The sequence below is a fragment of the Vombatus ursinus genome, unplaced genomic scaffold (assembly GCF_900497805.2).
Source record: "Vombatus ursinus unplaced genomic scaffold, bare-nosed wombat genome assembly UNPS02014863.1, whole genome shotgun sequence".
Taxonomy (NCBI): Eukaryota; Metazoa; Chordata; class Mammalia; order Diprotodontia; family Vombatidae; genus Vombatus; species Vombatus ursinus.
Window position 1 is genome coordinate 33,987,644 of NW_020954641.1, and position 12,485 is coordinate 34,000,128.

The following is a 12,485-nucleotide window of genomic DNA, read 5'->3' on the forward strand; positions in this document are numbered from 1 at the left end:
AGCCTAGGCACACTGTGATAAGGAATAATTAACAGCTTAGGGTTTTTTTAATTTCTTAAACAAAATCTATTCATGTCTTTTGTTTTTACAGCACCTTCATTTCCAAATTTTCCTTCTAATACCCACTGAGCCATCCCCTATAATAAAAAATAAAAACAAGTTCAGCAAAACCAGCCAACCATTGACATTGTCTGTCAGTGAGATCTTAGAAGTGATGCTCATGATGACATATGGCCTCCTCTAGCATTTTTAACACTTCCCAAAGCTCTTTCCCACTTCTCATTCCTCTTAGTCCTTGGGCAGAGGAACATTAAACATCTAAAAAACATTAGACTGGAGGTCAAAGATCACTGCTTGAGCACCTCACTCAGCCACTGGCTATTTATGTGATCCTGATTCTCCTACATCACCTTCCTGAGCCTTAGTTTCTTCTGCTATAAAATAGGGATAATAAACAATGCTTACTTACTACTTACTTTACAGAGTTGTTTAGATGGAAGCCTTGGGCAAACTGTAAGATGTTTCAGAAATGTGAGCTGTTCTCATTATTTTCAACAAAACAGAGCAGATTTATAACATCCAGTATAGATAAGGAAATTAAAACACTCATAAAGTCATTCTAGCAATTAGTAGAAGTGTTAGAACCAGAACTCTGGTGTCTTGACTCTAAGTCCCAAGTCTTTTCCATTGGTGTTACAGGGACTGTCTTCCCTTTTCTTAATTGTATCCCCAATCCATAACACACTGCCTGGTACATAGTAGATGCTTAATAAATATTTATTGAATTGAATAATTTATTGAAAAAGATGTCTTCTTGGTTGTGGAAGTACAGGTGTGCCAATGTAATCAATCAGTCAATCAATCAATTAATAAACTTTTGTTAACCTCTTACTATGAGCCAGGCACTGTTATGCCTATCATTATGTTTTTATCAAAATCAATAAGACAATATAAATAAATCTTTTTTTTAAAAAAGAACTTAAAAGGTATCTTCCACAATCTTCTGCAATTCTGATCAATAACCCTGAAGAACAAAGCCAAAGATCGAATCTGATTTGTTTATCATAAGCATCAATAGAACTGTTATCTGAAGGCAAGCCAATTATTTTATAAGCAGAGAAGGAGAGGATGGGATGATTAGGTACAAAGTATTTTGCTCCATTACTGCTCCAGAACAGAATGTACTGGCCTGGACACGTGAAAAATAAACTCTCCACTTGAAAATGAAACAAATTTACACTCCACGTCACAGAGAGAATAAAAATGAAACCAGTGGTACATTACCATATTCCTTTCCAGACAATTTCAAATCCAGCTTTACTTTGGAACCTCAGTAGTGGAAACAATTTATAAATCATGCACATAACTGCTAGCCTGATCAGTGTAGGGCAAAAATTTACTAAGTCAATCTTCTGGGTAGGATTTTTTTTAACTCTCCCATCATGTTAAAAAAAAGTTCCAGCTTCAGAAAGTTAGGATGCCTTAGGGGTGGCTTAAACAGACCTTTGCTGATGAAGTCCCTGCTTCCAGGCTTCATAGGAAGCATCTTGGACCTGAGCTGCAGCCCTGCTCGACCAGCTTGGGTGTCTGTAAGCAAATTACTTTCTTCTCTATGGGCCTCTTTTTACGTGATAATCTCTAAGGTCAGTTCTAGCTCTGATATTCTCTCCTGTAAGTCTATTACAAGTGTCATAGAAAATGATCTCTAATGCGGGCTAAAATCAGCTAAATGTTGCCACCCTTGGTGTTCATTTCAACATGTTTTATCATTTGCCAGCTTGGAAAAGACCTAATTATTGAACTCTTTTTGGTGACCCCCTGGATTTCACAAAAGCCAAGAGAGTGCTGTACACTAGAAAGTTTATTAGCCTGAGAATCAGAAGCCCTTTACCATTTGCTACTAACTATACTCGTACCCAAACTCCCGGTTAGATTTTTCCCTGAGCACTTTCTTTTTCTTTATGAAGATTACTGGGGTCCCAGAACTATGTCATTCACACATGTACATCTGCTAGTTCATATTAACACTGTATCTAGATACTTGAGGCAGCTATGTGGTACAGTGGATAGAGCACCAGGGCCTAGAGTCAGGAAGACTCATCTTTCCAAGTTCAAATATGGTCTCAGACACTTACTAGCTGTGTGACCTTGGGCAAGTAACTTAACCCTGTTTGCCTCAGTTTCCTCATCTGTAAAATGAGCTGGAGAAGGAAATGGCAAACCACCCCAGCATCTTTGCCAAGAAAACCCCAAATGGGATCACGAAGAGTCAGACAACTGAAAAATGATTGAACAATAAATTTCTCCATAGGGATTAGTACTGATCTGATCAGCTACTTATAGGTAGGGGACGTTAGATTTGACCTTGACCTAGGACTCACTTCCCATATAGTCATAACTCAATACTCTATGACTCTGAACATAGAATCAACTCTAAGGATCGTTTCTCATATACTTTTCCTTCATTCACACTTACTTTCTAGTACTGTATTATACAGGAATTCAATTATAGATTTGGAGCTAGAAAAAAAACAACAACTTATAAACAATTGAATCGGGGCAGCTAGGTGGCACAGTTGATAGAGCACCACCCTGGAGTCAGGAGGATCTGAGTTCAAATCTAGCCTCAGACACAACACCCACTAGCTGTGTGACTCTGGGCAAGTCACTTAACCCCATTGCCTAGCCCCCCCCAAAAAAAATTGAATCCTACTCCTTCCTTTTTCAGGGAAAGAAATTAAAGGCCCTGAAAAGTTAAGGGACTTGCCCAAGGTCACATAGCTAATAAGGGGAAGGGAAAGAAAACAAGCATTTATTAAGTGCCTATTATGTGCCAGGTACTGTGCTTGATAAAAATTATCTCAGTTGATCTTCATGACAACTTTGTGAATTAGGTACTATTATTATCCCCATTTTACAGTTGAGAAAATTAAGGCAGACAGAAGTTAAGTGATTTGTCCAGGGCCATACAGCTAGGAAAGTCTGAGGCTAAATTTGAACTCAGGTCTTCCTAATTCCAGGCCCAGGGCTCTATCCACTGCATCACCTAGCTGCCTCCAGATTTACAGCCAGGTTTTTCTGACTCCACATCCAATGCCCTATCTACTATCCCAGACTGCCTCTCCAGTGTGCTACACTTTCTCTCTCTCTCTCTCACTCTCTCTCTCGGATGTTATATGTCATCTAATCTAATCACCTCATTTTACAGGTGAAGAAACCAAGGCTCAGAAAGACTAATTGCCTTCCTCAAGATCACACAGGTAGGATGTACAGAGTCAAGATTTAAACCACATCCACCTGTCTTTTCACTGTACCATGCAGCCTCCTAATAGTAGATGAGATTTTATTTCAAATAGTCAAAGTCCTTAAATCTACCAAACCTCCCATTCTTACTAAAATAATTTAAAGAACAGGATGATCTAGTTACGTTAACCTGCACTGACTCCTGGGCTTAAAAGTGCAGGTAGCCTTGGGTGAAAATGGATGTTTCGACCCTCATTTTTAAAAAAATGACCTGATGCATAATACAGAGAAGGCTGATTTTTCTTTTCAGAGGTGTAATTTATACTCATTCGTTATTTAGTAGCTCAAGAGCAGGTGCAGAATGGGAACGCATCAACCTAATACCCTCATTATTACCTAACATTTTGTCTCCTAGTGTAACATAGCCCCTTTTGGGTAGAAAAATTGGAGAGAGAAAATTCGCCAGGTCTATGATCAACTTATAGAAAGGAAGATTTACCAAAACAAAAGGAAAAGATACAAAAACTTAAAAAAACTACCAGAAGAAGATGTTTTCCTGGAATGATAAACAGGAAGGGTTATTCACACATTTTTTTTTGAAGGGAGAATATCCAACTCAGCAGGACAGTGGATCAAACATAGTTTATGCAATCAGATTAAAGATCAACATTTTTGCACTTTTAATGCCCACACACTACACATACAATAATCACATAATATTAGTGTTGTAAGGATTTTGGAGGAGCATACAGTCCAGCCAACAGCTAACAGGATAACATTCTACAACAGCCTTGACACATGGTCATCCAGTCCTTGTACCTAGCATAGGACCTGGTATGAAGCCTCATAGAAATGCAAGTTGATTTACTGATGCTTTGGAGATCTCTCATTATGGGGAACTCACTCTCTCCCAAGACATCTGCTTCTACTTTTGGATAGCTCTGATAGGAACTTTTCCTTAGGATGAGCCTACATCTGCCTCTTTGCAGCCTTTATCTATTGCTCCTGGTTGTTCCTTCTGCAGAAGGTGGGAAGCAAGGCAAAGCTAATCCCTCTTCCATGTGGGAGCTCTTCAGATACTCAAAGGTGGCTACCATGTTTCTCCATAAGTCATTTAGGAAGGTGAGGAGTCTGAGGATTATGTCTCTTGAAGATCAATTAAAGTCACGCAAACTTTATTTCTGATTAGGGCATCATTTTTCTTTCTGCCACTAAGGTCTGCAACCTTAGAGACTTTCTCAACTCTTCTCTTCCCTTCATTCCCAACCTCACCATCTCCAATCAGCTATCAAGTCTTGATGCTGTCTCCACAACGTATCTTGCATCTGTTGCCTTCTCTTCACTCACATGGTTACCACCTAGTTCATGTCCTTATCACCTCTCACCTGCATAATAATAATAATTTCTAACTTGATCTAGCTCTTTCAGGTTTACAAATTGCTTAGTAAATATCTCCTATGATCCTCAAAATAACCTTGTGAAGTAGGTGTTTCGTTATTATTATTATTAGCCTCATTTTTTAGATCAGGAAACAGAAGCAGAGAGTAGCTAAATGATGTGCCCATGGTTACACAGCTCATAAGTGCTTGAGGAAGACTCAGATTTTCCTGTCTCTGAACCCATCATTCTATCCAGAAGCCTCCTAATTAACTGGAGAGCTGACTTTCAATCTCTCTCCTCTCCGATCCCTCCTCCACACAGCCACCAAAATAGAGCTCTAGAACCTTCAGGTGTCCTAAAGATATTCTAGGATAAAATGCAAACATCTCAGATTGGCATTTAAAGCCTATCACAGCCTAGACACTGTTTCCTGTCGTGAATTTTCTATTTCAGCCAAACTGACCTACATGTTATTGCCTAAATTCCTCATTCCATCTTCTGCGTCTGAGCCCGTCCCCAGGCCATCTCAAATGTTTGGAAGACATTCTCTCCTCCTCTTAGCCTCTTAGAATTTCTAGCTTCATTAAAGCTTCAGCTCAGGTGCCACCTCCTGCAAGTGTTTTCTGATTCCCCCTAGATGTTAGTGCATCCTTCCACCTCAAATCAGAGTGTTTACAAATATCTTTTTTACATTGTTTTCCCCTCCTCAAAAATATAAGCTCTGTGAGGGTAGGGGCTATTTTTCATTTTGTCTTTGTATCCTCAGTACCTAGTTCAGTACCTTGCACATAGCAATTGCTTAATAAATGCGTGTTGGATTGGATTGAATGGGATGAAATGGAATGTCCAGCCTAGAAAAAGAGAAAACTTAGGAGGCATGTAATTACTGTCTGACTTGAAGTCTTAAAGGGCTGACATATGGAAGTGGGATTAGACTTGTTCATCAGTCACACTAATGATGGCAAGTATTGTCAGCTGAAAGTCTAATGATAAAGCAGAAAATAGAAAAAGTATAAAAAGTGAACACAAGCACCATCAGCAATAGTTAAACTTTCAATTATTAAAAAAGGTAAAATGGAAAACTCAGATGTCTAAAAAGACTATTTTTCCAGGATTAGCAAATTAGTTAACTGGGATCTAATTAGTTATTTTAGGATGATGGATGATTATTTGTTTAAGATATAAGCTTAAGATAAGGCACTATATATTCCCCCTCTTCCCACTTTGGAGATTGGGTCTCCTTAATGTGTCCAGGCTAGAAATTCAGCAGCCATTCTCAGGGCCAGCTCCACTGCTGATTGCCACAGAAGCTTTGGCAGCCTCCTGGCTCTCTGCTTCTGGGGGCTCACCATATTGGTGTTAGACCTAGTATAGAAATTTGACTGCCTTTAGTACTATTGAAACTCAGAACCCTAGAGCTCAAGCAATCCACCAAAACTTAGCCTCCTCAGTAGCAGGGATTAGAGGCACTGGGCATTCTTAAGAATTATTAATTTGTTTTTTTTTAAAAGATATATTGGTTAGAAATTCAAGATCATAGAATTAATTTGTAGACCTGCCTGGTGAAGCTTCAGCACAGAAATTCTCACTGACAGGCAAAAATGACTGTAACAATAACAACAACAGAAAGTGACCTCAGTTGAATGGGAAGAAGATTCTGAGTTGACAATAAAGTCTAAATGTGATCCTGATGAATGAATTTGTGAATGGTTGTTCAGCAGATGACATTATCTTGTCTCTGCTTAGCTTTTTGCTGTATATAACTTCAGCATAGCAGGTAGATGTCTTAGGGAATAGGACCACAAACAGTAAAAGTGGGGAAAGTGATGCAGCTATGTTCTTTCTATGCTAGAAATCATCTGGTTTATTCTCCACTAGGGTTAGCCTCATGGGTACAAAGAATAGGAAGAATAAATTTATGCCATAGAAAGGGTAGCTAAAAAAACATGGGTCTGCTTAGTATTTAACGTGAAAATGAGACCAGATGTCAAATCTGATGACCTGCCGACTCTAAGATTTTATGGCATATAGAAATGCTGGCCTGACACAGGGCTTGAAATACTTGCACTTCCCCCAAGGCAACTTTCTTGGGGGAAGTCTTTGAAGGTTGTTTTCAAATACAACCCATCTCAATTTCAAATTTCAAATCCCAAATCAATTTCAAATGCAAGACAATGGAGCAATCAGATAGTTATGCTGGATTTTATTGGTGTGAATTGAAAAAGGTCTAGACAAGTCCATTGCGCTTTAGATAGTACTTCAGGAAGGGGCTAGCAAGAGGACCCTGGCATAAGGGAATATGGAAGGTGACCAAATTGTGATAGTGAGTAGAACATTCAAAATAACACATTTTACTGGCTTCATAATTTTGCCAACTCTCCACTGCCAAGGCAGTATGGCATAGTATATAAAGCACTGGACTTTAACCCAAGAAGACCTAAGTTCATGTGACCCTAGGAGCAGAGGGTCACCAGGCTGCCAAAGCTTCTGTGCCAATCAGTAGTAGGGCTTGGCCTAGGAGGGGCTGTTCACTTCCAGCCTGGGCAAAATAAGGGAAACAAATATCCAAAGGGGAAGGAGAAGAATATAAAGTGCCTTATCTTAAGCTAACTAATAATCATCTGTCATCATAAAATAACAAATTAGATCCCACTTAATTAATTTACTAATCCTGCAACAATAAAGAGTCTTTCTAGCCAACCAAGTCCACACACTCAACCTCTCAGTGCTCTAAGCAATTCTCTAAGACTATAAATTCCAGAGAAGGTGCCAATTTGCATTGGCATCAATAAGTTGTAGAGAAAGTGCTGATGTGCATTTAGAGCAAGTTTTCCAACCTGGGAGTTTTCTATACCAAAGGAATCACTGGTTTGATCACTATCCCTTATCCTCTCCCACAGCTATAGTTCAAACATTGAACTGCATCATTTCAGGGTTCTGGGGTCCCTATGAAGGGTTCTTCTGTGGTATCATAGAGCTAGTGAGAGAGCGAGTTTAATAGTCAAATAACTTTCCAGTGGCTGCCCATGTCAGAACTCTTCCAGGAGACTCATACAGAAGAGGATGGAGGTCTATTTCTCTTCTCACTCAGAAGGAGGCATTATTTGTGTCATTCAGAAAACCTAGACAGAGTTAATGTGACAACACCATGAGCACAATCTTAGTGCTGCAGGGAAGAAAAGGGTGATATAAAAGGCAGAAAACTCTTTTTTTTTTTAAAGTTACTAACTCTATTTCTTCAAACTTTCCAGTTCTATTTCTTTTTTTTTTGTTTCAATTTTAAATGAACTTTCTACAGTGTTGCCACTTGTTATAATTATTTACATAAATTGCCTAATAAAATTTTATTGTTCATACAAGAATTGAAAAAACAAAAAGTTACAACTTTATTAGTGTCTAGTGTATCTTGGAGAGGAAGAAAGTATCAAACATCCATTGAGATGTGACTTTGATACAAGATGACTCATCACTTAACAATGTTTGACAATTTATCCCATATATCCAAATTACTTATTGAGTTTCCTCAAAATTGGACATGAAGACACTAATAGAAATTTGTCCATTAGTGTTTAACTGTGGTAATTAGTTTTCCCCAAAATCATTTTTCAGAGAGATCACTGTGATCTGCATACCAGGCAAGGAGTACTGTCAAAGGAGTGATTGTAATTAGTTTTGTTATTCTTAAGGGTTGGGTTTTGTGTGTGTGTGTGTGTGTGAAAGCAAATAAATACTTTTTCTAAAATTTTCACCTTCATTACTTGAATTAAAGTAGAAAAAAAGGGAAAGTCCAGGTGGAAACATTGGAAATTCATGCTGTTCTTCAACACTTATTAAAGAGCAACCTGGAAATGTTTTGACTTAATGGACATCTTGAAGCAAGAAGCAAGAACAAGAATTTCACAATAATATAGAACAGAAAAATTCAGAACTTAGTGGTTATTACCCTTCACCATGGCCCTCAGAAAGACTAAAGAAAGGAAAGATCGGGATTTGAGGAATGTACTTCTATTGAGTTTTACCTCACATAAAATGGAGGATATTAAAGCTTGAAGGTACTTTAGAGAACATCTGTTCCAACTTTGCCATTTTACAAGATGAGAAAACTGAGTTCCAAAGAAATAAAATTATTGGACCAGGGTCATACAGCCAGTAAGCGGCAGAAATAGGATGAGATCCTAAGCCTTCTGATTCTCAAACCTCTTTCTACTATGATATGCCACTTTTACTACTCCTCTAATCGTAATTTATCTCTTTCTTTTCAGAATTCCTATAGCAGAAGTGTCAAATAGGTGGCTCACAACACTTGGAAGTGCAGCCAGAAGCAGATTAAAACATAGTTTCCATTTTATTTTAATGGGTAGATTTACTAATTAAAAAAAGAAATATACAAACATGTGTGGTTTTCCAAGTCATTATGTGACCCACAGGCATCCTTATGTACAGTTTAGTGGGCCCTATATACCTTTCAATTCATTTAACTTTTCTCCCACATATAACTGATAGGATTTAGAACTAGATGAGGACTTTGAAGGGATCAACCCTTACATTTCACAAATGATCAAAATAAAATGCTGAGAAATTTTATGACTTGCCTAAGATCACACAGCAAGACAGTGGCAAAGCTGGAACTAGAACCCAGATCAACTTATTAAATACACAACCTCAGATAATGGAACCTACTCTTACTGTACTGCACCATAAGCTCCTTGAGGACAGGGGCCATAGACAGGCCCCTTTCTTCATACCTGCCCCATAGTTCCTAGCAGAAAGGTCTGCTCACACAAGCCAAAGGCATGAAGTATTTCATTGGGAGAAAGTTCAATACAAATGGGTTGGAAATTAGCAACAATTTTGATAGGATGAAGGATGGAGAAGGGATGAAGATTTAAAACACCAACTATACTCCTTTGTTTCTGTAGTCAACAAGTATTAAGTCAGGCACTTTGATAAGAGCCATACATATAAAGAAAGGCAAAAATAGTCCCTTCCCTCAAAAAGTTTATATTGTAATGGGGGACAGAACATGTGAATAACTAGGTATATGCAAGATATATACAGTGTAGATGAAGGAAAGGCACCAGGAAAGGGCTCCTGTAAAAGGTGGGATTTGAGCTGAGACTTAAAGGATGCCAGTGAAACTAGGAGACAAAGGTGACAGGGCAGAGCACTCCAGTGGTGGGGGACAGCCAGTGCAAAGGCTTGGGACTGGGCTCTCATTCTGACCCATTAACAGCCTGGGTTAAAGGATCAGGGGTATATGAGGGATGGGGGATAAAAAGGGACAGAATGAAACCAAGTCAGGGACATACACACATGATACATATATACATAGATGTGTGTGTATATATGTACATATGTGTGTATATATGTATGTGTCGGTGTATGTGTATGTGTGTGTGTGTGTGTATACAGAAAGGGGGGGAGAGAGAGAGAGAGAGAGAGAGAATGTGCATGGAACCTAAATGAAAATAGGTTCCGTGTTATAAAGAAAAGAAAAGAAAAGATTTAAAAGGTGTTTTGAGGCACTGCCAGCTTCACACAATGACTTATCCTTCCTGATTTCTACATTGTCAGCAACCAAAACTCCTGAAGGTAGTTGGCAATTTTCTTGGGATGATGAATGAGAGAAAAGACAGTGGGGGCAAACTCTATGAGATTAAAAGGACTTTTCTGACAAAAAGAATGTTTTTCAACCAGCTACTGCTATTCAGAAGAAACATAGCCAGCTACTGTGACAATACCAGGCATGAAAGTTCCTATTTCCCAAGGTGAAAAGTAATAAAGACTAGTGGAAAGAGGATTGGTTAGAGAGAGAGTCAGGTGGCCTGGGTTTGAGAACTGCCTCAGCCACTCAGTACCTGTGTGACTGTGGGCAAGTTATTTAATCTCCTGTCTGCCTCAGTTTCCTCCATCTATCATATGAGTATTATAACACTGCAACTACTTCACAGAATTGTTGTAAGAAATAACAGTGTTGCCTTTTCTCAGTCGCATTTTGCTACCGATTAACTTAGCAAATGTGCAAGCCTCCATTTCTTAGTGCAAGCCTCCATTTCTTAGGGCTGGGGTTTTCTATATGGGAATAAAATCAGTGTGGTCTGGAAATGATAACATGTACTAATTTAAGTATTCTGGGCCCTTTGTTGACTTTATTTAAGTAGTCAAGCCACAGTTTTACAATTGTCTAAAAGGAAAAATGGTGGCCACAAGAGATAAAGAAATTATTCTTAAACACTCTTCAACCAAATGCTACATGATCAAAGCAAAGGCGTCATATTTGTGGACTTCCCTTACTAAATGATGTAGCTACTAATGTTCTCCAACATGACGCACTCATTTCAGTACTTTTTAGGAGAAGCAGTGTGTGGTACTGTCTCTACAGTCAGGCTGAGAAGTGAGTGTCAATCCTATTTCAGAACTTAGTAGCTGTGAGATAATGGATACGTTTCTTAGTCTCGGGTCTTCAGGTTTTTCATTTGCAAAATGGGGATAATAATAATTGTTAGCCCTACCCCATCAGCCTATTGTAAGGATCAAATGAGAATGCAGGTAAAGCACTAGATAAATGAGCTATTAATATCATTAGATCCTTAGCTAATTGTGCTTAATAGTCTATTTTTTTTCTACACTAGTTTGGGATCATTAGTGGGATAAAAGTATGTGACTTGCCTGTCCTGTGCTTATTTGTATAGCATAAAGCATGAGTGATTAACTTAAGTAGCCACTTCAAAACACTGATAGCATTCTACCCCTCCCTGACTTAACAAACCTTTTTATTTTTCTTTCCTCCTTTGTCCTCTCTCTCTACCCTTTTCCCTGTATCAATATAAAATACAGATTAAACTCTTCTGTTTTAGAGTAACTCATAAACTGTATTTTTAAAACTTAAAATTTCTTTTCTCCTCCTTTGTCCCCTTCCTCTATTCTTTTTTCTTTCCTCTCTCTTCTTTATCAAAATGAAATACAGATTAATCTGTTTTCCAAAAACTTGAAAATGTATTTTGTAAAATTTTATAAATTTGTCTCTCTCCCCCTTCATCTCTCTCTCCCCCCCATTTCTCTATCTGTCTCTTTTACAAAAATGAAATACTGACTATACTTTAATTTTAGAATAATTTTTCATTGGTATTCTTTTTTTTTTAAAGAATGCCCTTTCCTTTTTCCACTCTATTTTTTCTTTTCCTTTCTTTACTTCTTTTTTCTCTGTTCCTTAGGCCTGCCAGTGGCATTCATTGACATTGCTAAGTCCCAGTAGAAAGGCATGTAGGATAATATGATTGCTGAGCTTGGTATAGTATCTCACCAACATCACGTATCCTATGGCCTCTTAGTAGATATTCAAACTCAATACTCAGATCCTCCTAACTCTGAATGTCACCTTCCTGAAATAAGTCCCAAAACCCATGCCCACAACTGACCTATGGATGATGCGTTGATTCTGGAGGTAGTCCAGTGCCATGGAGAGCTCACAGATGAAGAGTTTCACTGTGTCTTCTTGGAAGCGGACATTTTGTTGCAGGTGATAACGCAGATCGCCACCCAGCAGGAGATCTACCACCATGAACATGTCCTCCTCATCTTGGAAGGAGTACCTAAAACAGCACATACCCCATAGATATAAGTTAAAAGACTTCACAAATCACTAAGTAGCTGATTGTTCAATGGAAGAGAGCACCTAGGTCATTAGTAATGTCATTCTAAACATATCCTGGAAGGATTAGAACAGTTTGGATGGAAAGTTTTCATCACAGACTATGTAGCATCACATATATTTTATTCTGTTAGGGACTGCATTATTTGGTTATGCTAGGTATGGAGGCATCTGGCTTCCATTCCTGGCTTTGTCACCAGCTATGTGACTT

General features: G+C 38.4%; 1 protein-coding gene across 2 annotated transcripts in view; it reads right to left on the reverse strand.

The window, feature by feature from the left end:
* The window catches only part of STK32A (serine/threonine kinase 32A), a 106,085-nt gene that overhangs the window by 69,923 nt on the left and 23,677 nt on the right, over positions 1–12,485 (reverse strand). For both annotated transcript variants that reach the window (XM_027841922.1, XM_027841921.1), the window contains exon 2: positions 12,042–12,215. In XM_027841922.1, coding sequence (XP_027697723.1) covers positions 12,042–12,215 — 174 coding nt within the window. The remainder of the gene's footprint in view (positions 1–12,041; positions 12,216–12,485) is intronic.